This window comes from Rhinoraja longicauda, chromosome 16, assembly GCF_053455715.1.
Source record: "Rhinoraja longicauda isolate Sanriku21f chromosome 16, sRhiLon1.1, whole genome shotgun sequence".
NCBI lineage: Eukaryota > Metazoa > Chordata > Chondrichthyes > Rajiformes > Arhynchobatidae > Rhinoraja > Rhinoraja longicauda.
The window spans coordinates 27,754,690-27,782,398 of NC_135968.1; the positions used below are offsets into that span (position 1 = coordinate 27,754,690).

A 27,709-nucleotide genomic window follows, 5' to 3' on the forward strand; every position below is an offset into this window, starting at 1 on the left:
ATTGTTTGACCAGTAGCTCCTCGAGGTTTGCAATGGATATTCGATTGACAGCAGCAGCAGGGCAGCCATTTACATCCCTGCTATCGTGATCTCTTCTCAGAGGACCATAGATGACCCACCCCAGTAGGGTTCACACAGCATATGGTCCATCCCCTTGGCTGTTGACCAGCTCCCAAGGTTCCAATCCTTTGGCATTGACCTACTTATCGGGACAAATGCTTCAGAGTCAATTTCAGGAATCTTGATATCCTTCAAGTAAGGCCATTGTTTCAGGTCTTCTTGTCTGGGAATGTTTAGCTGAGAAACAGGCATGGTCTTATTGGTAAACACATCAGATAGTTGAATAAAATCGTCTTTGTCCAAATATTTCCAAACCTGAGATATGGCGACTGATCACAGGCTTCACTTGGTTCATGGTACGCAAGAGAATTTTAGTCTTTGGTCCGATGATGTTCAGCCTTCTCATCAAGCTTTCTGTGCAAAAGGTAGATGAACTTCCATGATTCAAAAATGGGTATGTTTGCCACACTGTGCTCCCCTTGTGGCTCTTCACTTGTACTGTTACAATGGAGAAGATGCAGATTTTATCACCGGCCCCAATATGCCCACACATTTGAGATAGGAGAACAGCATCACTCGCAATTGGCTTTTCATTCTGTTCTGTATGTTCTGGTTTTGTTTCTTTGTTCTTTTGTTCAATGTGAAGTATTTCAGGATGATTTTGGTTGCACATATCACAAGCCAAACGACTCTTGCAGTCTTTGCCCATGTGACCTATTTTCAAACATCCAAAACAGACTCCCTTCTCCTTTAAGAAGTCTATCCTTTCTTTGTGCTCCTTCTTGATCTGTGGACACCACCCTAATGTGTGACCACTTTTGTTACAGAACAAACAAGAACCTTGTGGCTTGGCGGTAGACACATCTCTTTTCATTCCCTTTGTTGTCAGATTCTCTTGCACCTGTGCTTCTACAGGTTTTGCAGTTGTTGCAAAACTGCTGGGTCTTAGTTGCTGCCTTTCTCTTGCCTGAGCAAAAATAAAGCATTTCACAGTTGCAACTGGCTTAACATCCTGGATGTTTCCAAAAAGTGGATCTGATCATATCTTCATTTGTTTCTCTATGAAGTCTACCAGGTCAGAAAATCTAGCTCGACATCCAAGCTTTTTCTCTAGCTTACATGTCTTATCCCCCCACTTGTAAGTGGTCACTGTTTTCATTTGTCTTTCTTTCCACTCCTCTCTCAAATGCCATGATGAAAATTTCATGCTGCAAGTAATATTAACACTTCTGATTTTCCCTTCTCCCTCTCAATTTGTAGAGTAAAACTTATCATATTGTGATCACTGCATCCTAATGGCTCTTTTACCTCGAGTCCCCTTATCAGATCAGGTTCATTACACAACACTAAGTCCAGAATTGCCTTCTCCCTGGTAGGCTCCAGTACAAGCTGTTCTAAGAATCCATCTCGGAGGCACTCCACAAACTCTCTTTCCTGGGGTCCATTACCAACCTGATTTTCCCAGTCTACCCGCATGTTGAAATCTCCCATAACCACCGTAGCATTATATTTGCGACATGCCAATTTTAGCTCTTGATTCAACTTGCACCCTATGTTGAGGCTACTGTTTGGGGATTGTAGATAACTCCCATTAGGGTATTTTTTACCCATAAACAATTCCTCATTTCTATCCATACTGATTGTACATCTCCTGATTCTATGTCACTCCTTGCAAGGGAGTGAATATCATTCCTTACCAACAGAGCGACCCTACCCCCTCTGCCCACCTGTCTGCCTTTGTGTACCCCTGAATATTCAGTTCCCAGGCCTGGTCCTCTTGTAGCCATGTCTCTGTGATTCCCATAACATCATACTTGCCAATGTCTAACTGAGCCTCAAGCTCATCCACTTTATTTTTTATACTTCGTGCATTTAAATACAACACTTTAACTTCGGTATTCACCTCCCCTCTCACACCGGTCACAATTGGCCCTGACCGTACTCTCTTATCCCATCTAGAACTTCCCTTCCCATTTATTCGAGAGTCCTTTGCAATTTCTACTGTATTCGCTTCCCCTTTAACTCCATCTTCATATTGCCAATTTGTCAACCCCTCCCCCCCACTACTTAGTTTAACAAATTGGCAATATGAAGATGGAGTTAAAGAGGAAGCGAATAAAGGAAAAATTGCAAAGGACTCTCGAATAAATCTAACCACAGACATACTTGTACTCTATCCCTTTAAGACGTGTCGATGTAAAGTCGTATCTGCACAAGTATTCAAAACAAAAAATACCGGGCGATGCTCAAGGTCACTTCTTTGTTCTCAGCATTCCATTTCAACAGCCGTTTTCCAATATAGCTTCTGGCATATAGCTTTGCCTATAAAGCTTAATGCTGTTTGTACTCACTTTCCCCGCACGTTGGCTTTCGAAGTTGTCCAGTCAGTGGGATTCGGTGTCAGGCTTGTGAAATAAAACAATCCTTGTTCCGTCCAGTTGATTCACAAGCTCCGGGCTCACTCATAGAGCTAGCTCTTACTTATAGTTCACTCATAGAGCCAGTTCTTACTTAAATTGTAATGGCAACTTCAGTATTTTCCAGTAAACTTTTCTAATTGCCATTACTATACAGGGAATCGGAGTGATCTTAACACAAGCCCCAACAGAGAGATCTTCAAGACATTTTTCCAGTTTAATCAGTTGTTTATTGAAGTAGTTGTACAAACAAGGAGATGAACATATCAGGCTGTACTTATTTCGCATGCAAGTCGTAGCTAGCTGCTCTAGTCCCCCTTCTGCTCACAGCTCTCATTGCAGGTGTGGTAAGAACTTTGTCCTCTCCTGGCTCCCCATGTCTAACTCCTCCCAGTCCCTGTATCCACAGATATACCACCTAGTTCTGGCTCCTCCCAGTCCGTTATGTCCATTTTCTATATTCATCTAACGACAGCCCCCAAGTGTTTAAAAATAATATGGCAAGATATAACTAGACAAAATAATATAATATGCTAACAGCAGCCAGTACAAACACAAATGGATCCCACAGCAGATAAAAATGCATGCAAGGGCCAAGTTGACATAACTTGGGAAATAGGGACTACACCTTTAGTTTAAAAGGTTCCATTTAGTAATCTGACAGTGGGGTGGACGTGTTTCTGAATCTGGCATGTGCTTTCAAACTTTTGTATCCTCTACTCGAGGGGGGAGGCTAGATGAAGGAATAACCAGTACAAATGGTCCTTGTTTATGTTGGTTGCTTTCCTGAAGCAGCATGGTATAGATGGAGTCACGGGGAGGCTGGTTTGTGTGATGAACTGGGCTATATCCATAATCTGCAATTCTTTGCGTCTTGGGCAGAGCTGTTGGCAAACCAATCTGTCACCAAACTGTGTAGCTAGGTGCAATAGTGGTATTTAAGAGGCTTTTGAACAGGCACATGGATATGCAGGAATGGAGGGATCCGGATCACATGCAGGCAGAGAATATTAGTTTAACTTGGTATCATGCTCAGGGCAAACATTATGAGCCGAATGGTCTCTTTCTGTACTGTATTGTTCAATATTCTATGTTGCCAAAACAATTAAATACTTTATATGTATTAATGAGACGCTTCAGTAATAAGTTTGAAAGTAAGTAAACCTTTTCAGTTGACAGCATGCACAATATTTTTACTGGTTCACTTTCCCTTGGCTTGTTTGGTTTGTGGATTATGAATTGAATATAAATGAAAATGGAACACTTTATTGAGGTCGTTATTTTTTAAAAATCATCACACAATCACCTTCCTTTGTGCAAATGATGTATTTAAATGAACTAGGATGAGTTTGGTTTGATTACAGTTTGGAAAGTATAAGAAGCTAATTAAGTATTGGCATAAACATGAACCAAAGAGTTCATTTGCAGAGGTACGGTCAGAGTGACATCAAAGCCACGGTTGATTGTGTAAGCAAGAACCTTTGGTAAAACTGGACTTGATGGATCTGAGAGGGAAATCCCTTTTATTGATTAGACCGAAAAACCTGCACAAAGATAGATGGCTGTGACAATTGGAGGTCAATTATCCCAGCTCCATGATATAAATGTAAAAATTCCTCAGGTCAGTACCACAAGGCTGACAATCTTCAGCTGCCTAATCTAAATCCTTCTTTCCAGCAGAATTGCATCATAAAGTCAGAAATGTGGATGTTTGCTGATGGTTACACAGAAAATGGCCATCACAGCAAAAGAAAATCTGTTCATTTGCCCTTGATGCTTCGTGGCATGATCATTGTCAAGTTCCTGGGGGAGTCACCTGTAACCAGAAACTTAATCAAGATGCAAGTCAGATATGTGATGGTTTGCTTTTCATTTGTCTGGATGAGCAGAGTTTGATACGTCCGGGAGAAAGCAACCTATTTGATTGGCACCCATGCACCATTGTTTTCTTTTCCTCTGCTAATAGTTACCCACATTGGCACCGTGTACCATCCACAAAATGCACTGCAGTTATCAGCGTAGGCTACAACGGTAGCATCTCCGAAACCCGAGAAAGTATATATTAGCGTGAAAATGTATTTTGAGACGTTGAACCAGTGATCAATCAGCATAAACAGGTGACTATTTCATATTGCCGTATGACATGCAAGAAGGCAATTTGATCCTTTGAGTCTTTGCCATTTTTCAGAACAATCCAACTTCCCCCACTTATTTTCTATAATCTATTCTCTTTCACATGTCAATCAATTTCAGCCTTATTCTCCTATCAGCCAACTACACTAGGGAGCGGTGAGGTAGCAGCACCACCCGCTGCACTATTGTACAGCTCCAAGACGTTGATAAACGCTGTGGCACTTTGAACCCAATATTCTCCCAATATTCTGGCAAAATTTCATATGGAAAAAAATATTTTATTTTACTGCTGATTGCAGATTTTTTAATCTTAATTGTCTTGAAGATCATGTCAAAGGTCAAGATGATAAGCTTTAGTGTGTTTTTAACACACGCTCTGTGTCATTGAGCTGTTCAAAACGAGACTTTGAACTGAGAAATCATCAACTATGATTTGCTGAGCAAGAGTTTCTGGACAGTGTATTGGGAAAAGTTAAATTTTTGATTTTAACTTTGTTTTGGTATATTTTCAATATGTCTCCCATGCTCTTTTGACCATGATATTCTTTAGCTACTTAAAATAAGGATACAGAAGGAGAATAGCCATATTAAAGTGATCTACTATTTATTTTTAAATAGATTTAGTGAATGTACAAGACTGAAGTAATGTTCAAAATTTGTTGCATTTAAACTTAATTCATATTACTTTGTCTACTGTACATTATTATCTGATGTGGTCTCTTTGAAAAAGAGAACGATCAATGGTTTTGTTTTTATTTTATAGACTAACAAAAAATGTGAAGAGGCTCGACAGGAAAAAGAAGCTATGGTAATGAAATACGTTCGAGGAGAAAAAGAAGCCCTTGATCTTCGAAAGGAGAAGGAAGGAATTGAAAAAAGATTACGTGATGCAAACCGAGAACTGGAGAAATTGACAGTGAAGGCCAAACAGCTCACACAAGAGAAGACAAGATTGCAACAGCTATATGAGGCAAAGGTAATTTGTCAAAGAATTACCTTGAGATCTTATATGGAGTTGTGGTATTCCATCCATAGAAATGCTGAACCATTTGTCATATCCTGAAGAGAAAAATCTCTCCCACAGAAAACACGACTTCTTCTAGATCATGTTAGAAAACGAGGGCTGAAAGACATAAAGTGGTCCAATATTAGATGTCATAAACAGTCTGGTAACTTGGAGAACATTAAGGAATCAACAGTGAAATGGGAGAGTTGAGATGGAATTTTACAAATAGGGGCTTATTTATGTCTTTCTCCTCTAGTTTTCTAACATGATCTAGGAGTCATCCTTTCAGTAGGAGAGATTTTTCTCTTCGGGATATGACAATTTTTTGGAGTATTGACTATTGTCAGTATGTATGACAATTACGCACTTTTGACTCTTGACTTGACTCTTGAAGTCGAGGAGGTGTAGATTTGTAAACTGCCAATAAACGTTCATCTGTGCGATCCATTGGTGTATATGTCAGTTCGATAATGGGATATTTTTTCTTCATCGGTTCATGGTTGTTATTTAATTGTTTACATGAAGGCTACATTGTATTGTTGACCCAGTGTACTAGTTGTGAGGGTAACACAAGTGGTAAGAGTTTCACCAAGAATGTTGTACTATGTGAACTGAGCTATAATATATATATTTTTAATTTGATGCTATTCAACGATGCCATGTGGATAAATAAGTATAGTGGAGACGCATGAACTGGACGGTCTGATTCAGAAATTGGGCATCAATAATTTGGGTTAGCTCAAATTTATGAATAGTGAAATGAATAAGGTTCATATAAATGTATTGGAATATTAAAATCTGAAGGCAACAAAGATAAGGCCAAGGAAATCAAAACCACTAAATTGTTGGACAATGTTACAGTGATGGAAATCTGTGGTGAGGGAGAGGCTTTGCAGCTCAAAAGTCATATTGGGGTTATATATAATGCCGTGTTTGTAAATAATGTGGCACGGTTGAAGACATTTGTTGGGGAATTATTGGCGATAATTGAACAAAATTTGTGGCAGGGACTAAAGATAGTAGCATTGGTCTTCTGAATAATTAGATGGAAAAATTATTGGTGGTCCAATACCAGATGTCCTATGAAGTCTGATAACTTGGAGAAAATGAAGGGGTCAAGAACGATACTTGTGAGGAGGAATTTTGCAAGTCGCTGTTTATTAAATGGTCAACGTTTTTGTGCAGGGCAGATACTTTACAAAAAAAGATTTAGGAAGATTTTATGTCAAGTTTTATTCTTGACAGTTATATATTTTCAAATTGCTGCTTCAGCTGGTCAAATAGAGGAAGAGAACAAAGAAGAGACACAGAATAAGCAATAATGCAATTTAACTCTTATAAAAAAATCTTATCAGTCTAATTTTGGAATCATTATTGAGAAGAAGGAAACATTTGTTTTGAATGCATACAAAACCAGAATATGCAAACCTGATAACAAACATATGTTTTAAATATGCACAGAAAATGCTGGAACTGCTCAGTGAATTGAGTAATACCTATGGGGAGTGATGTTATCTCACTACCTGAGCAGTTTTACAAATTTCTTTATTTGTTTTAGATTTCTGACATCTGTTACAGTGCTTTTGCAATACATGCTTTAAATATTTATGTCATGGTTGTAGGAAGGAGAAGCCATAAGGCTCAACAGAGATGTTGATAAATTGAAGGAAGATATCAATTCCAACATCATCAAAGTGAAATGGGCTCAAAACAAGTTAAAAAGTGAAATGGATACACATAAGGTTTGTCCAATTTTTGTAGGTTTTATATAACCATTTCCATATATGTGGCCTGTTTATGCTTCTAGAGTTTAATGTCCAAGGCACATTTGAAAATCTTTTGGTCATTGGGTACTCTACCATACAAGGCTATTTAATCAATCTCATTCACTATTTGCTTAATGATTTGCATGTTTTGAGCATTAAATTTGATCCTTATATAAACATACATATTCTCAGTTGCAGATTCAATATAAAATGTTGTTAATGTTTCCACAGTAGGAGACGCTACTCTGCCTTATTCTACTCAATTGTTGACTTTCCCATCCAGGATAACAATTGCTAAGATTTGACTGGATGACATGCAGAACAAATGTTTTTGTATCTTGGTGCACGTGGCAATAATAAACCAATATCAATACCAACATTGACCAATTTGCATGTTTCTTATAATGTGTTGCTATTATGGTTATTACATTTCTAGTTATGTGCAGAACTTTTCTTTCTGACAAAGAGTAATTGCCCCTCCTGGTGTTAACCGTGTAGACTGGAGGTGATGGTTGGGTTGCAGGACAAAACAATTTCTGACCATTCTTTCTGTAGTACACATGAGGGAAATACATTATCTTGAACAGGCTTTGTGGAAGCTAATGGTGCCAATCATGTTACAATTGCGGAAGGGTTGAGTTGGATGAGAGCACGTAGTTTAGTTTAGAGATACAGCGCGTAAACAGGCCCTTTGGGCCAGCAATCTCCGATCACACATCTCAATCATTATACGATAGATATATTGTGCTGAGGCATGGGTGGAAATCTGAATGGAAGAATTCAGATGGGTGTTCCAGGATACCTAGATTTGGGGGATGACAATGCTCATTGGCTTAGGGTTTTGCATTGAATATTTGAAAATTCAGGATTTTAGGAAATTAATTCCAGCACTATGGCTTATGAATCAGTATTCAAAATACTTCAGCCATCAAGAAAGAAAAGTAGTCTTTTGATGTGAGTCTTGAAAAATAAGTCTACATAGATATTTTTAAAATCCTGTTTAAAGATAGTTACATTTTGAAAGTCAGCCAGATTCCAGGACTTCAATCATGAGTCGGAAAATTAGTTCAACACTGTCACAAATTGATTCACTCTCTCTTTTCTGTTTGCGTTTTTTTTTGTGTTCTCCCCTTCCCCATCTTCCAACAAGCTGATTTGCCAAACTAAGATTTAGTAACTGAAGTGGGAAAAGTACAAACAAAGCAACAAGATTTCATTCTGTCTGTATAAATGTACAAAATGTTGAATTTATACCAAAACATGTCTTTGCGCAAGCACAAAATAAAATTCATGAGAACAGGAAGCTAGGCTTTAAAAGAAAACATCACCCACTTCTAGAATGTTTGGAATTTTGTTTTCTTGACAATTCTGACTGAATAATTTCCACTTCTGTTGCAAAAACGTTTCTGTTATATCATTGAGTTTTGTATTTGAAAACATTTCCATCCTGACAATTTTTGTACTACCACCAGATGGCACTATAAGATCTTATGCTGTGATCTATTCAAAATCAAAATCTTTATAAAAGTGTTGAGATGGTTCGCAAATGACATCAGGGACAATGCCATGTGGTAACATAAAAGGGGACAACATTTCTTGATATCACATGTTACTTTTAACTTATTTTAAATGTTGTATTATCATATGCACAAGTACGGAGAGGTATAGATAGAATACAATTAAACATTTTGCTTGCTTCAGCATCACAGACACAAAGACATAAAAGTATAAAATTATACATAAAATTCTGAAAGATAGTAGAAAGAAAAAGACCATGCAAAAAAGACAATAATGCAAAAACAGTAGTGCATCAGGTTGTCCGCAGTGTTTCATTGTCACGGTAGGATTGGCGTAGTGCGAGTTGGTTTAGAAGCAGAACCAGATAATTGTAGGAAACTAGCTGCTCCTGAACTTGCTATTGTACAGCTTCAGGCTTCTGTATATCCTGCCCGATGGTAGCAACCAGAAGATGGCATGGTCCCGATGATGGGATTCTTGATGATAGATGTTGCCTTCGTGAGACAGTCGCTCATGTAGATGCCTCATTGATGGAAAGGGCTCTGTCCAGAACATAATACACTACTCCAGAAATTAGTAAGTTTACAAACACAAAAATTGGTGGAGATGGTAATAACAAAGAAAGTTTTCTAAGAATGCAGCGGGACACCAATCAAAGGGAAAATTGGAATGAGCGGCAGCTCATTTACTCCAGTAGAATTTACTCGAAACAAGTGTGAGGTAATGCACTTTAGGAAATCAAACACGTTGAATAAATAGCAGGGATATTAGGAGTGCTGATGTGCGGAAGGACATTGGGGTGCAGTGTATAGCTCACTGAAAGTGGCGACACTTGTGAATAGGATAGTTAAGAAGCATTTGTTATGCTTGCCTTCATAGGCCAGGGCATTGTCTCCGAGTTGGGGTGTTGTGCTGCAGCTGTCCAGAATGTAGTTGGACTGCCTTTGGATTATTGGTGACAATTCTGGTGACTTCACTGCAGGAAGGATGCAATATCAAAAGAAGGCATGCAGAAGAGATTCGCCAGGATGTTGCCTGGAATGGAGGGCTTTAATTACAAAGATTACAAAGAGAGATTGGATAGGTTGTGTTTATTCTCACTGGAATATTGGCTGAAGGGTGACATTGATGAGGTTTATAAAATTATGTAGGACATAGGAGTGGATGGATAATCGTTTGCCCAGGGTAGCTGAATTTAGAACTTGAGGGCACAGGTTTAAGGTGACGGGAGAGAAATTTAAGGAAAATCTGAGAGTCACGTTTTTATATTTGAAGATTGTTTTAACATTTAGTCATATGTTTCCCAATCTAATAGGAAACAAGAGAAAAATTGAAGGAAACAACAGTCAGACTAACTCAGGCTAAAGAAGAGACAGAGCAAATCCGGAAAAACTGCCAAGACATGATTAAAACCTATCAGGTTTGTTTAAATTTGCTGGTTACATGATCCTATTTTTCTCACTGTTTCAGTTTGATGTCATCTCTTCCCTCCATTAAACTAACCTCTATATTTTTCCTAAACATTTTGTATAAGCTTATATTTTTGGTATGAACTAAATAAGCAATGTAAATAATGACTAGAAATTCTAGTGATCACAAATGGATGTACTTAATAAGAAATTCATTGGTGTGCCAGTGACTATTATTTCTGAATGTAGACACAAAAAGCTGGAGTAACTCAGCGGGACAGACAGCACCTCTGGAGAGAAGGAAAGGGTGACGTTTCGGTTCGAGACCCTTCTTCACTTTGAAGAAGGGTCTCGACCCGAAACGTCACCCATTCCTGCTCTCCAGAGATGCTGCCCGTCCCGCTGAGTTACTCCAGCTTTTTCTGCCTATCTTCGGTTTAAACCAGCATCTGCAGTTCCTTCTTACACACTGTTATTTCTGAGTACACTGTTATAAATTCTAGTTTCAGAAGCTTGCACGTGAGCTGATTTGATGGTTGTGGTGCAGAATATATTGTGATACTGTGGCAGAGTTTGGGTCATGGTCTTGGGTTGAGATCAGAGGGACTGAGCCAGGGCAGAGACCTTGAACATCAGTGCTTCAGGTTGCAGTAGGTTCCAGGATCGTGTGGGAGAATGGAAGTACTCAATGACTCTTACATGCATCCTTCTATATCATTTTATGAATTAAATAGCAAAATAAATCACTTCGGTATTTTCATTACAATTGAAAATATTATAGGGCCAACGCATAGTAAAATAGAAACATTCTTCCTAATTATGATACACTTAATGTCTAAAATTTGGTAACAGCCTTACAACTGGATGATTGGTAGTATTAATGTGAAGGATGATCTGGATTCCAAATATAATGATTGACCTAAACCGGACCATAAGTTAGACAAATAATATTGATATATCTGTCACTACATATTTTGAAACAATTAAAATGTAATTGAGCTCTACTTTGCCCATATAAATTCTGTCACTAAAAGAAAGAGAAAGTGCTGGAATAACTCAGCGGGTCAGGCAGCATGGATAGGTTATGTTTCTGGTTGAGTTTCTTCTTCAGACGGACTCTGACCAGACAAACACAGTTGCAGGTGGCCTCACCACGTCATTGTCTTTTCTCATATTTCGTAAATCTTGCCGTCTTAACAGGAATCTGAAGAAATCAGATCCAATGAGTTGGATGCCAAACTGCGTGAGACTAAAGGAGAACTAGAAAAACGTTTGCAAGAAAAATCTGATGAAATGGAGGTAAGCTGTGCTTGCAGCAAAATATTTAGAGAAATTAGAACAAAAAAAACAAAATGGCTATCGCGTTTACAAAAATACAGTTTTAATGTAAATGCAGAAAATAACCTTAAAAATGAAATTCATAAAATAGATTTAAAAATTACATGTCTTTTAAGACCCATATATTCTGCGAACTTTTGTCCAGTCAAATGGCAATCGTTCATGTTGGAGGGAATCGTTAAAGGTTGAAATGTGTTGAATCGAAGGCAGTGACACCTAAGAAACCTTGTAATTGTATAGCTTACGAAACTGCTATTGTTCTTGATTTATTATTGTAATGTGTACTGAGATATATGAAAAGATTTGTGTGTGTGCTATCCAACCAAATCACACAATATATGAGTACAATCAAGCCATTAGACATGCACAACAAGTAGTGCAAGGAGAAAAATACCAATGGGCAGAATAGAATGTTAGAGCACTAAGTATTACAGTTACAGAAAAAATACAATTAAAATAAGTTGCAAGGGCCACAATGGGTTAGGTTCAGAGATCGGTATTACACCCTTAGCTTATGAGAGGACGGTTGATGGTCTGATAACAGCAGAGAAGAAGCTGTTCCTGAAGTGTTACCAAGCCTTTACCTGCCCAACAAGACAGTGGAGAAGAGTGGATGACTAGTGTGTAAATGGTTCATGATTATGTTGGCTGCGCTCTCGGGGCTGAGTGAACATAATCATGATCCATTTACACACTAGTCATCCTATCTTCACAGGAGCGATTCGATGGTAGGCGGTGGGTGGAATGAGTTACATGCACAACTCCCCCCAATTTCTCACAGTAATGCATCACGATAGAATACTTCATACGGTGCTGGTGTGGAAGTTAGTTAGAATTATTGGAGCCATGCGAAACCTTAGTCTTCTAAGTAGATGTGTAGGTGTGTTTCTTTGGCCGTTACTTCATTGTGGTTGTTGATATTTATGCCTAGGAATTTGAAGTTCTTAACCATCTGTGTAACTGATACATTTGGGGTGGGGGAAAGATTGAACAAAAAAATACCACAGATGCTGTTAAACTGAAATAAACAGAAAATGCGGGAAATAGTAACGTCAGGCAGCATTTGTGGAGAGAGAAATAATAAATATTTAAAGTCAATGACTTTTCAATAGTATGCAGAGAATGAGAGATAAAATAAGTTATAAATTGTTGAGGATGATAGAAGAATTGATGTGAACAAAAGGAAAAATCCGTGAACAGGAAGAGATTAATTGCAACAGAAGGGATTAAATGGTGTTGGCCAAAAGTGCATGGTAAAGACTAGTGTATAACAAAAAATATATTTGGGATGGCATAAATAGGAGGTGACGTATGAATTCTGAAAATACCAACAAAGCAGGAAAATAAAACAGAATTCTGGCAAGTGGGGATGGCTGATTACCAGAAATCAATGATGAATGCAGAAGGTTCAACAGCAAAATACCAATAATCCCAAACACACATTTATTTCACTAATTTTACCCATTAAACTGAAGAACATTTTCCATTGAACCCAGTGAGTTTGAGACAAGTAAGATCCTTGGGGCATAAAAGGGTAGATGTTGAAATGTGTTCATTCGTGGGGGAATCCCAAACGAGGCATAGTGCCAGAATTGGAGAGCGATAATTTAAAACTAAGATGTGTAAGAACATTTTGAAGAGGGTTGTGGAGGTAAGTCATTGGAAAGAGTTAAGAAGTAAAGAGACGCATAATTGAAAGGCCAGAGAATTGATTGCTATGGGAAATTGATACAGGAAAGGTCTGGGGCAGATCACCCATGATCATAATGAATGGTGGGGCAGGCCTGAAGAGCCTGCTCCTATATTTTTATGTTAATTCCTGAATGAGGAGAAAGTGTGGTTACTGAAATAAAAGAGGAAGAAGGTTGGACTTTATTGCTTCCATCACAGTGAGGAATGTGGGGAATCCGCAGTGGTGGATGTTTAAGTTAACTTTTATGTAGTTGTGTGTCTTGTTGCTTTTTTATAGTATGTCTATATGGTAATTCGAATTTCACTGTACCTTAATTGGTACATGTGATAATAAACTGACCTTGAAACCTTGATCAACTGAGATTTTTACTTGGTTTGGAACTAAAACTTGTGTATTCCTTCAACAAAAATAAATTCAGATTCGCCTTGCTAAAATAAAAGAACTTGATGATCTGAAGAAAACATTCAAAGAAGGGATGGATGAGTTGCACACTTTGAGAACAAAGGTGACTACTTTCATTTAGGTGTTTGTAATTTGCAATTGCCATTTGTTAAGTTCTAAAATAACTTCTAAAATTTAATTGCCGATTTAATTAGTTCATATTTTTATTTGAATAAATTATATACACCTTTTCCAACAATACCTATCCTCGTATTTTCTGCTTGTTCTGCCAGGTTCATTCGTAATTATAAATGCTAATTATTGAGTTTAGAAAGAGGAAATCAAGAAATAACTGTTTTTGTAAATATATTTTGCTGGGTTTATAGTGGTAGCCATGGTGAATCTTTCTGAAAGCATTTTTTCCTTTTTGATAAGATTCAAATTTTCTTTGCGATTTTACTGTTCATTATTAGCATTCAACAAAATAGTGTGATTTTGAGCATATGCTCTGATTTGTGATTCTTCATTCTGCATTTGTAATTCTATCACCCCATCCTTTTGTAGGTACAATGTCTTGAAGATGAGCGACTGAGAACTGAAGATGAACTATCAAAGTATAAAGAAATAATTAACCGCCAAAAAGCAGAATGCCAATCTTTGCATGAACGGGTGAAATTAATAAACCAATTGCAAGAACAGCTTGAAGGGTAAGGACAACCTACTTTTGTTTGTAATTGAATAGATATAATATGGTGTTATATAGTACATATTCTCCCAGCTAACCCATTTTTGTCCTGTATTCCTTTTCTTCTTCTTGGAGATAATATGTCTGTTTGTGGTGGGGACTCATAGGAGCTAAGAAACATCTTGTCATGAATGTGGGGGGAGAATTGATGGAGTAGCTCTATTTTATACTGATATCACTTGCATGAGACTGCATTGCTATCATTAAGATGCTGCTTATTGGAAGGTGAATTAAAATGTAGACAAATTGGCCATTTTTTTACTTAACTTTTGTTTATTTGTCCAAGGTAATATTTTGTTGCAAATACTTGGAGAAAAAACTGTTTACTTGTATTGTAGAGATGCAAAAGATTACAAGTGCTGGAATAAGGAGCAAAAGAAAAACTGCTGGAAGAACTCAGTGGATCAAGCAGCATGTGTGGAGCCAAAGGGATGGTCGACGTTTCAGGTCGACCTGCACTCTGTCTGCATCATCCATCTTGAGCTTCCGATTGCATATCATTTGAGCTCCCCTTCCACATTCCAGCACAGATCTTGTTTGCTCTTGGCCTTCTCCACTACCACAGTGAAGCCTAATGCAAACGAGAAGAACAGTACCTCATATGGTCGACAAAAGGACACAAAGTGCTGGAGTAACTCAGCAGGCCAGGTCTGGAGAACATGGATAGGTGATGTTTCGGGTTGAGACCCTTCTTCAGGCTCCTTCAGTCTTTTCCCAAAACATCCCTATTTCAAGTTCTCTAGAGGTGCTCTCTGATCTGCTGAGTTGCTCCTGCACCTTGTGCCCTTTTGTAGGCTAACTAGCATCTGCATTTCTTTCTTTCTTCCTCAAACAGTAGGTAGCCCAGTTTCAGGTGACCCATTCCCCACCTGCGTTCCTTGCCCACTCCTACCAGTCCATCAAGGGTCTGTGTCCCATTGTTCACCTTTTCATTCTAATCTCCCCCCCGTCAGCTCCTACCTGGTGTCATCTGCCCATCAACCACAAATCAATCCACTTAGGGTTCATCTCCTTTATCTCCACTTTCCTGTCCCCTCCCCACACCTCCCCCATTTGGCTCCATCTGCATTTTCTGCACTTTCAGTCCTGATGCAGATTCTCAACCCATCCAAAACATTGACCGTCCTTTGCCTCTGTAGATGCTGTTAGACCTGCTGTTCTTCCAGCAGCTTATCTTTTACTTGATTCATAAATGCATGGGTGCATTCTAAATTACATTAGGGAAGATTTTTCTCAATTTAAAGTAAAAGTTATTTTACAAGGGCAGAAGAATAATCTCATATTGTTATATCATAGAAATGAACAAGAGATTCAAACACTGAAGGAAGAGGTTGACAACCTGAATGCGCTGATTACAGATTTGCAAGAAGATATTGAAGGGAGTCGTAAAAAAGAATCTGAGTTGCTTGTATTCACAGAGAAATTGACAAGCAAAAATGCACAACTTCAGTCTGAGAATAATACATTACAGGCGCAGCTTGACAAATTGAGTATTCGTGAGCGGCATCTGAGTGGGCAGCTTGAAGAGTTGGGACAGACCAATACTGATCTGGTAAGACACACTAAAAACATATGCTTTCAGACAGAAGCTTCTGGAGATTTTTCCTACGCCCTTAATTGTTCTCTATATTTGACAAGATAGGGGTATTGATCAGTAGTATAATTTTTCATTTAGAGTCATGTAGCACTACAGCATGGAAACATGTCCTTCAGCTGAATTTGTCCATGTCAACCAAGTTGCCGAATGAAGATAATCCCATTTGCCTATGCCTGGCCCATATCCCTCCAAATCATTCTTATCCATGTATCTACATGTCTTATAAATGTCAGAATTGTATCCGCCTCTACTACTTAGTGTGGCAGCTCATTTCATATACACGTTGCCCCTCAGCCCCCTTTTAGGTTTTTTCCCCCTCTCATCTTAAATCTATGCCCTCCAGTTTTAGACTCCCCTACCCTGGGGAAGACTGTGGCTATTCAGTTTATCTATGTCCATCGTGATTTTATATACCTCTAAAAAGTCACATCAACATCCTTGCACCTGTGTCTAAAATGTACATTGGGCAGCTATGAACCATTGTTTTGCATTTGAATGTTGAAAACAAGTCACAATTTTGGTTCCACATACCACTATAAATTGTCAATTAAACTAATACAAGATGTTAATCGTTGAAAACTTCATTATATACTTTATATACAATGTACTTACATGTGTTATATGTAATTGATTTCTTATCCTGCGGGAGAAACTTAACAGTGAATATTGGCATCCCACTGAATTCTTAAAACAGAGAGTGGGTTGCTTGCTTCTTCCTCCCAGAGTTTATGGTTGTCCTGATTTGAAAGAGTCAGGCATTACCTTTCAATAGACAATGTATATCTTTGGTCTTAGGTCCTCATCGATACTTAGGTCTTTATTTGTGACTAGACCAAGTCACTAGTTGGGCCCAAACCTCTCCTGCATTGGTGCAGCACCCTCTCCTCCCCCACTCCCTTTTTCCTCTCCCCTCCCTCCCCCACTCCCCCTTTCCTCTCCCCTCCCCCCCCCCCCCCCCCTCCTCCCCCCCTCCTCCTCCCTCCCACCCTCCTTCCCTCCCTCCCTCCCTCCATGTACTGTTTTGGCTGTAGTTCAGGAACAAACAAACAAGCAAATGAGAGTTTTGAGATGTTGCCTGCAGCTGCTTGTCAACTCTATGGCAAATGTAATTTCCAGTATCTACAAATGTAACAAAAATAAATACTTTAAAAAAAAGAAGATAACTTGGCTAATCAGTAGGAAGTTCTTATTTAGATTGCTATGTTTATTCAATGTAATAACAAAAGATGGTTAATATGGAAGCATGTTGATCTGATGTACAATTGAGATTAATATATGTTGCCGGGAAGTGTCTGGAAATGCTGCACACCAGTGTAATTTGAGCCATATATTTTTTTTCATTTTGGTACTGAATTGAAAAGTTAATATTATTCCACAAGGATAGGCTGTTCATCCTCTGGAGCCTGCGCTGCCAATAAGTTAGATCATCCAATTATCTGCATCCTTTGATGTCTTTCCTTAACGATATCTATCAGTTAAGAGACTTCAAATTTCATTTTGATCGGTATTCATAATCTTCCAGGACAGCGTTGCTGATTTTCTTTGTACAATGACGTAAGATGATTCCTCATTTCTTTCCAATCAGCGACATGCTCTGATCTTCAGATTTGTGAACTCTTGTTCTGGATTACTTCACTGATGTAATTATACATGTTATGCCATTAATTATTATTATGAGCCATCAATCTTCCAAGCTTTCGGGAACACAAGCTCACTTTACACAATGTGTTTGTTGACTTTTTACGTTAACTCAGGGTGCAGATAGAAAATAAACAAATAAGAGGTTGCAGATATGCTGATAGAAAATAAACAAATAAGAAAGACTATGTATTGTGCCAGGTATTATTTTCCTACATTTTCTAGACATTGCCTTTTCCCAGAGCTGGTGTTCAATGTTGTATGCCAGCAGTGTTTGACTGAAGTTATATGTCTGATATGAAAAGGGCTGCAATTACTTGTCCACCCACAACAGCAATTCCCAATTTGTAATTGTTACCACCAAGAAGGACAAGGGTATCTGTGCATGGGAATGTCACCTCCCATGACTTGGAGAAGATTCTTCTCCAAGTCACCACAACCCTGATATTTCTCATCCTTCATTGTGGTTGGGTCAAAGTTCTTGAACTTCCCTCACAGCAGCACTGTGAAAGACTGTAGTGGATCAAGAAAGTGACTCGCTATTCCTTAGCTTTGCACAAAGGTCAGCAAGGATTACATTGATTCGAAGATGAAATCGCTGGCAAGAAATTAGAATTTGTAAAAGACGTCCATTGTTACAAAGGATTTTATGAAGTAAATAAAGGGAACCCCTTTCCAGTGGCAAAGGGGTCAGTAACTAGCAAGCACTACAAGGCAATTAGAACCAGAGGCAGGCAGCATTAAGGTAAAAAGGTACACGTCCTGCCTGATATGGTGATGGAAACATGTCATAGGTAACTTTCAAATTTGGGGGGGTTTGTGGAGAGAGCAGGTGATTAATTCTAATTGGATACCTACAAAGACTTGGCATGGGCCAAATGGCCTTCTCCTGTTTTGTAGCTTTGAATATAAACTTTCCCCAGAAATCCATTGGATGTGGAGTCTACCTGGAATTTAATTTATTTAAAGCTCTACCACCTTAATATCAAAACTGGTTGTTTGTTATTACTGAAGTGAGGATAAGATTAACAGCAAGTGGAAAATTTCCCCAGGAGACTAATGGATAAATATTTATGGCAAAAAAATTACTCTGATTAATAATACAATGAAATTGGCAGAAAAAGAAGTCTGTTACTGCTTGTCCATTAGCATAAGACTTCTATTGGTGCTTTAAAACAAAAATGGGGATTAAAAAAAGATAATTTTGATTAGCATCTTTTGAAATGAAAAGCTGATGTGAAAGCTGACCTTATTCACTTTGGTATTAATGGCAGAAATTGTTTTGCAGCTCAGCATCACTTATCTTCGCATTGTTTTGTGCACAGGTGAACAGATTGCAGAAAGAACAACAGCTACGACAAGAGGATATGAACACTTTGCAGAATGAAGTGATCACTGAACAAAAGGATGTGAGTAGGCTGACTTTACAGGTGGAGGAGCTTAAAGATGAGCTCGCCACACAGAAACGAAAAAAAGCAACTAATATTAAGGACCTCACAAAACAGCTTCAACAAGGTGCGTGGGAACTATTCTGGCAATAGACAATAGGTGCAGGAGTAGGCCATTCGGCCCTTCGAGCCAGCACCACCATTCAATGTGATCATGGCTGATCATTCTCAATCAGTACCATGTAACAATATCTGGTTACAAAAATTAGTGATTGTAAACCATATGTTGATTTTGTATGATTACTACAACCTTTACCAAGCATATTGAAATTTTTAGAGATAGATTTAATGCAATTATTTTTGACTGGTTTCACCAAAGGTAAAACGTACATGTTTTAACTGTTAAAAAAAAAAATTCAGGAAGGAACCAGATTGTCACGCTGTTCAAGTAATTTGAGATCAAGACAAGAACTGTAATATTAACACCTTGTGTGGATTTTTTCCAGTACGCCGACGATTGGAACAAATGGAAAATGGAAATTGTGATAGCAAAGAGGCGAGCAGCATGGGAAGTCGTTCAAGTTCATCAGGTAAACAAAAAAGTAAATACCTCATTACCTCAATTTAAATGACAAAATAGTTATTTATAGCAATAATAAAGTAGTGCAATATTTCTACATCTACCTATACCAGTTTAGTTTATTATTATAGTCATGAGTACCGAGGTATAATGAAAAGCTATTTTATTGCATGCTCTCCAGTGAGCGGAAAGACAATACATGCTTACGATCAAGCTGTCCAGTGTACAGACACAGGATAAAGGGAATAACGTTTTGTGCAAGATAAAGTCCAGTAAAGTCCAATTAATGATAGCCTGAGAGTCTACAATGAGGTAGATGGTAGGGCAGGACTGCTCTCTAGTTGGTGATAGGATGGTTTAGTTGCTGATAACAACTGGGAAGTAACTGTCCCTGAATCTGGAGATATGCATTTTCACACTTCTGTACTCCGGGGTGAGACACGTCATTGATTATGATGGGGGCCTTGCCGAGGCAGCGTGAAGTGTAGATGCGTGAAGTGTAGTTAATGGAAAGGAGGTTGGTTTATGTGATGGTCTGGGCTACGTCCACAACTCTGCAATTTCTTGCGGTCTTGATGAAGCTGTTCCCAAATCATACTGTGATGCATTCTGATAAATTGCTTTCTACGGCGCATCTGTAGAAGTTGGTGAAAGATGTTGGGAACATGCCAAACTTCTTAAGCCTTCTTAGGAAGTAGTGGCATTGATGTGCTTCCTTGGCCATTACTTCGATGTGGCTAGTCCCGGAGAAGTTGCTGGTGATATTTAATCTTTAAAAACTTGAAGCTTTCAACCAATTCTACTTCATCGCGATTGATGTATATCAGGGTATGTGTACCGCCTCGGTTCCTGAAGTCGATCACAAACTCCTTTATCTTGCTGACATTGAGGGAAAGGTTGTTGTCTGGAACCAGGTTACAAGGTTCTCAAACTCCTTCCTGTACTCCGTATCGTCATTATTTGATACCTGGTCCACAATTGTGGTGTCCTCGGAGAATTTGTAAATTGAGTTGGATTGGTATTTGACTGCACAGTCGTGAGTGTATAAGGAGTAAAGAAGAGGGCTGAGAATGCATCCCTGCAGGGTACCAGTATTGAGGATTTTTGTAGAGGATGATTTGTCACCTATCCTCACTGATTGTGGTCTGTTGGTCACGATCCAGTTGCAGAGGTGAGTGCTGACTTCAAGTTCCCTGAATTTGGATGTGGGTGTTTCCGTAAATAAGGGTACCATGGGTGGCCAAATTTGAAAATTATTAAATCATAATGAAATACAACAGCATTAAAAATGAGCCTCCCTATGATCCCTTTGAGCTAATTTGTGATCAAAATTGATCAAAATGTAATACTTTCAAAATTTGAGGGGGGAAAATTATTTATAAGACATATGGGACACTTACTGATTTCTAAGCTCCCTTACAAAATGTCGGCACCTAACCCTCCACAAGGCCTGTAGTTCACGCCAGGGTCATTATAATCGCGTTGTTTGAATTAAAAAAATAATCGCGACGAGTGCAAAAAAAACCATTATAGCATTGACAACGTTAGAGAATGGGAGGGATTACAGAATGAGATATTGCTAAAATAGGTGAGCAAACTAGTTTTTAGCTTCTTTAACAATACTTCTTGCTCATGTGTTTTTAATAGAATCTTCCTGTGAAATATTTAGCCTCGTCTCTTTCCTGCTTTTTTCTAATCTTTGTGAAATGTAATTCTGTTTTTTGTTCAGTAGTGGGTGAGATGTCAGTGTGAGGCTCCAAATGCCGTCTAAATTGGGTCATACCAACATCCCTAGACTGGCGATTTATGCATCAAAACTAGTTGCATCTCAAGCTAAGCATTTTTAGTATGGTTTCTAGAAAAGAAAAAAGTGTCCAGAAAGTCTGCCAAATGAATATTGTAGTCAGAAACATGCTATTTTGTAATAAAAGCAAAAATGCTGAAAACTCTCAGCAAGTCAAGTTGCAATTGTCGAAAGAGAAACAGAGCCAACATTTCAGATTTCAAACTCTTCGTCACTTGGTATTCCATGAGGGTATATCTGCTGATTTCCTCAAAGCCTTTTTGCCATCTATAAATTGTTACGATGATGCAATATTTTTTGATTGCCAAATAGCAACTCCAGGAAGCACTTAAGGCATTCCCACCCACTACTATCAGTAAGTTATGACAGCTATCTATACCATATCCCCTGTAGCAATTCCTCAAAATGACTTTGATAACATCTGCCAAAATATGACATCTGAAAGAAATAAGTGCATCTTTTATCTAATTATGTACCTTGCCTTACCTTTAAATAATCCAAATTACAGTAAAACTCCAACAATCTGGCACCCTCGGCACTTTGGTAGTGCTGGACTAGCAAATTTTCCAAACTATTAGATATTACTCCTATTAATACCCCACTTTGAATTCATTTTTTTTAGATGTTACACAGAAGTATAATAAATTGCCCAGTGAACCTGGTGAGTTTAAAAAGAACATAGGACGCAGAGTCCGGTGAGTTCAAAGGGTGCGCGGAAAATAGAATGCTGATCGATTGGGATATCAGAACAGTTGGATACCGGATTATTGGAGTTTTACTGTACTCTACTTGCCTAACAGCAATTTGGGAGTCACCTCATTATATATTTATAGGAATTCATGATGACTCATCATCATCTTCTTGATAATCGGAGAAAAGCAATAAAAAAAAATCAGCCCTTCCAGAAATACACATGCACCATAAAATAAAAATAATCAAGTTAAGGTAATCAGCATGAGCAGATGTAGCATATTGAGGGAAGGAAAACACATTTGATAACTGTGGAAGTGTGGTACAGATAGGTCTATAAACCTGACACCGAAAAGATCTTAAATAAACAAAAAACTGGTGTAAATTTTGAGATGGTTTTCATATGAGCAACAAGAACATCATATTCAGAATAGTCAATTATATTAAGGTTCAGCCTCAGTCATAGAATTGGGGTTTTCAATCAATCACAATCACAATAATACTTTATTAGCCAAGTATGTTTTGAAACAGACGAGGAACTTCACTTACCATACAGTCATCATAACAATAAAAAGCAACAGGACACACAAAATACATTTTAACATGAACATCCACCACAGTGACTCCTCCGCATTCCTCACTGTGATGGAAGGCGAAAAAAAGTTCAATCTCTCCCTTTGTCCTCCAGCGGTCGGGGGCCTCTAACCTACCGTTGACGGGACGATCTTGACTCCCGCAGCCGGCGGCGGGCCTTCCTCGTCGGGGCGATTCAGCTCCTGCATCGTGGGGGGGGATCTCAGCACCCCCGCCTCTGGGATAAACCTGAGTACACCAGTGCCACTGTGTGGTCAAGACTGGGCTGCTGAGAAGATGCCCCAGATAGCCAGCACCACTACTGAGGCTAAGACTGAGTGGCTGGGGCAAGCCGGAGACGCCAGTGACTCTTCTTGCCCACAGACAATGAGGGACTGTGCCCACGCACACTCACACACTTTCTCTCTCACACACACACACACACACAGGCAAAGACTGAGCCGCCAGGATAATCCTGAGACTGCCAGCACTCACTGCCTCTTCAAGCCCAAAGCTGAGCGGCCAGGATAAACCTGAGACCGCCAGTGCCTCCATTCAAGGATGAACTGTAGGGAGAAGTCTGACCGCCACGCCTCCGCCTTCGAAGACGAAGCCTGAGATCACCATTACCGCACATGGCCCCAGACGGCAAGGGACAGAGTCACCATGCGGTCCTGGACTTTCTTACCACTGTAAAATATATCTTGAGTTCACCCTATGGCGAGTATCGGTCTGGTCACTGCCGAACCTGGCGTTGTCCCCAAACATGACGTTGTCCCCACATTACTTAATATACATTACCTGATTTGTAACTTCTTGTTTAATCTCTGCATTATGGCTGTGAGGGTCTTCGACTTGGATGAGGGGGCTTTTTCCTTTTTCTGTTCCACAAGAACACAAAATGACTTGGCTATGGTCAAATGTTGAACTACAGCAATCCCATGCTTGCAAGGCCTTGAGCTGTGGTGAGTGGACAGCAGGTGTTTTTCCCTGTCATTAGATTGGAATCAGTTCTGCTCTTTAGATGATGGGGCATAATCTTGCAGAAGTTATTGAACTTGCAAAAGTGCATTATATTAGCCACATGTGGCTATGCCAGTTTTTAGGCCCCAATATTCTGTACCCTGTTGTGGTTTATCTCCCATGATGGTTAAAGTACTACATTTCCAGATTATCATGATATTATGTTCACTACAATATGTCAAGCTTTCTACAGATTGAGAAGACTGTATTTCTCCCAAGATGTTCCTGCATTTTTGTTTTGACGGTACTCCAACTATCAGAGTATGTTATCTAACACTTAACTCAGATATAAGGTGCAGAAAGTAGAAGAGAGGCATCTATTTAAAATAGTTGATATGTTTTAAATAGATGCACCCCAGATTGATGATTTCAGCACTTAGGCTTTTGCATCTAAATTTAGTAACACTGGCAAGTTAGTTCATATAATATGTTGCTTAAAATGGAAAATTACAGATACTGGAAACGTACAGCAGGTTAGGCAACATCTGCGGAAACAAAAAGAGTTCTACAACAACAAATATAAATAGCTTTCTCTGGCTGTATCAGAACTGGACATTTCTGCTCCAAGTCATTGTGGCTCAGTTTTTCTCTCTCATTAGCACCAGCTGACTGCTGGATATGTCCTGCAACCTTGCATTTTGCAACTTTTATGCTACTTGTTTGTATTTTCATTCTCTGACATTTTTGTAGCTTTTGTGAGTTTTTTCTCTTAACAGACCTCCATTGAGCAATGATCTACAACTTATTCCCATGACAACTTAGGCCTCTCCTTATCAGAGATATTACAGTTGTCCTACACACCCCTCCAACCATCTTCTCTGTAACTTTAACTTGTTTTCTCTTTCTCTTGGTTCTGATGAAGGGTTTTTGATCAGAAATATTTACTATATTTCTTTTCACAGCTACCTGACCTGCGTAATGTTTCCAGCATTTTTTTATTTTTATTCATCTCCACTGTTAATTGTTCCAAAGAATCTGTTTATGCATGTTTATAATGACAATTATCCTCTCCATGCCAAGTTTCCCCCAATCCCAGCTCAGGGGATTTTGAATTTTGAATTGCCCTTGAATTGCCCAATGGTGAGCCATTGCCCTGAACTACTGCAGTCCTTCTGGTAAAGGTACACCAACAGTGCTTTTGGAAATGGAGTTTGAAGATGTAGACTCAGTGATGATGAAGATGTTTGACTTGGAGAAGATTTTGCAGTTGATGGGTTTAGGGTTAGATGAAATTAGCTCTGATAAAGTCATTCTGTTTAAATGTGTCCATGTGAGTTGCTTTCTTCTTAAACTCCAAAAATCTTCTCTGTATTCCATTCTAGGTTCTCTTGATGCTCGATGCAATAAAGAGGAGAGGTCTCCAGAGAATACTGGCCGTTCCATACAGGCAGACAATTTTCCAGAAGTGGACAAGACCATATTAATAGAACGTATTGTTCGCCTGCAGAAAGCTCATGCACGTAAGAATGAAAAAATTGAATTCATGGAGGATCATATCAAACAGTTAGTGGAGGAAATACGAAAGAAAACTCGGTGAGTTCATAACAGAATCATTGAAGCCTTTGTTTTTTCATCTATTTTACCTAAAAGACAAGGTCGAATTAAGATGTTTTCTCTGTTTGGAAACGATCCCAGATGCTAATTTAAATAAGGGTCTATGAAAAGTAGTTTAATCATGTCAGGTTTCCATTTTTTTGACAGCTGTGGAAATCATCGGATTCTTTAATGTTGGTTTTCCTTTTATTATAATTTATCACGTCTACTGCTTCCCTTTTTCGATTTCTTTTGTTTTGAAATATTGTTGTTTTCTGTTTCATCAAATTGAGTTACATTGAAATTGATTTAAAATAATTTAGAAACCAGGAACTACAGTTGCTGATTTACAAAAAAGGCATAAAGTGCTGGAGTGGGTCAGGCAGTTCTCTGGTGAACATTGCCAGGTGGCGTTTCGGGTTGTGACCCTTCAGACAAAATAATTTAACCATTAAGTACTTCATACTTAGGAATTTTCAGGTCACGAAAACAACCAAATGATGAATCAGAGATGAGGATGCTGATTGAAGAACTATCAAATGCTGAGGAAACATCCAGGAGCTAATATGCATCAGGGTTACAATCACAGAAATGGTTAATGTTTCAGGCTAATAACCTCTGGACCTCTCTACATTCATGCTGTTCGGCTCGCTTAATATTTACAGCCTTTTTAAATTAAAAAAAATCAGATTTCTAGCAGATGCTGTATTTTTCAATTGCAGTTAACGAGCAACTTTCTCAAAACTATTCATTTAAGAAATACTCTAAAGATGAGAGAATAAAATGATACGTGCCTTAGAACGGTGCAAGAATTAGAATTTTTGCATGGACTGAAAACATTACCAAGGATGGGTTGGACGAAAGTGTCTACTTTCATGATGAAATTTTGATGCTTTTTGGTACTTATTTACAAATAAAGTTAATGTCACTCTCTGTTGTAATCCATAATTTGATACAAAGTGGATAGAAAGTTGCTCATGTCCATAACATGATCATCATACATCCTGACCAACATTTTGTTTTATTTAAAAAAATAATACATTTGTATGAGGCTGTGTGTGATGAATATCTGTGTTTTCAGAAGACAAATGCTTTGGTTTCCTGTCAACATTTTTTAAATGCATGGCTGTTATAAAATAGAAATGGAATGTTATGGAAACCCATAGCATTTTCTTCATACATGTCAGACATAAATTAGCATTTAGAGTAATAGTGTCATACAATACGGAAACAGGCCATTTGGCCCCACATGGGCATGCTGACCAAGATGGCACATCTACATTAGTTCCACCTGTCCGCATTTGGCCCGTATCCCTCTAAATCTAAATGTCTTTAAATGTTGTTATAGTACCTGTCTCAATTACCTCCTCTGGCAACTAAGATTTGTTCAGGTTTGTTTCATTTTTTATTCAGTCTTACATTAATCTGAAGGTTGAAATAAGAGTGACAAAGGGGGCACTCCTTAAAATTTTACAATTTTAGTATGTGTAATAGACTCTCTAAAAAAAATGATTGCTCTGGTTAATTTCAAAGATAAATGGAGTTTGGTATATGACAGATAGAAATAAATTTGTTCAGAACACCATTTAAATTCTAATTAAAGGCATTAAGTCACTCCTCTAATGGAGCGTTTTGCTGTTCTGCATCATAAATGACACATCTGAAACAAGAAGATAATTTGAAGCTTGCGGCTGCTTTCAAGTTTCTAAAGATTATCCAAAGACTCCAAGCTAGCATGCTACACAGGGTGCTTTTCGGTGCAGTACATTGCCAGCAGTTTGAATCATTAAAGAATTATTATCATCTTTAAATGTTTAATGACCAACATGTATTTTAAAGAAATGTACATGCAAACAACAGTAGACCGTTCAGTCCCCAGGACATGTTCTGTCTTGCATCAAGTCACACTTGACCTATCTGCCTGTCTTGTCTATTTTCCAGGATACACTTATCTAATGTCCATGATCTTGAAAAATTTAAACATCTTGCAATCCAACGCTTGCTGAGAGGAGAGAATCAGTTGTCCAGTGCCTTTGGTGTGACACAATGCATCCTAAATTCATTCCCACCTGGAAATCTCTAATTTAAAGTGATTCATCCTTTTTCCAAATTCCCTCTTCAGAAGGAATTGTTTCTATCTGCCTTGCCTATTGAATCTGTGTATCATTTTAAATACATCATTTTGATAACCTCTCAACTCTCACCTTGTAGACTTATTAAACCAGATTTCCTGAACCATATCATCATTTAACCCTTTGAAAAGGCTGGGAAAGTTGTATTCTGTTTGCAGTGAATCTTGACAAAGATATACTGTGAGTTCTTATCCCATGAACACTGATAACAAATATACAACTACTCAGAAACAAGTTGTGAGTTTAGCTAGTGGAAAAACAAGATAAAGACAGACTTGCGGACTA

General features: G+C 38.5%; 1 protein-coding gene across 4 annotated transcripts in view; it reads left to right on the forward strand.

The window, feature by feature from the left end:
- ccdc186 (coiled-coil domain-containing protein 186) overlaps positions 1-27,709 on the forward strand; it is a 65,945-nt gene that overhangs the window by 22,474 nt on the left and 15,762 nt on the right. The window contains exons 6-16 of one of the 4 annotated variants that reach the window (XM_078413464.1): positions 5,374-5,586; positions 7,239-7,358; positions 10,216-10,320; positions 11,510-11,608; positions 13,759-13,845; positions 14,286-14,428; positions 15,763-16,018; positions 19,027-19,216; positions 19,596-19,691; positions 22,096-22,134; positions 25,082-25,292. In XM_078413464.1, the coding sequence (XP_078269590.1) occupies positions 5,374-5,586; positions 7,239-7,358; positions 10,216-10,320; positions 11,510-11,608; positions 13,759-13,845; positions 14,286-14,428; positions 15,763-16,018; positions 19,027-19,216; positions 19,596-19,691; positions 22,096-22,134; positions 25,082-25,292 (1,559 nt within the window). The remainder of the gene's footprint in view (positions 1-5,373; positions 5,587-7,238; positions 7,359-10,215; positions 10,321-11,509; positions 11,609-13,758; positions 13,846-14,285; positions 14,429-15,762; positions 16,019-19,026; positions 19,217-19,595; positions 19,692-22,095; positions 22,135-25,081; positions 25,293-27,709) is intronic. The other 3 variants (XM_078413465.1, XM_078413466.1, XM_078413467.1) reach the window with 3 other exon arrangements.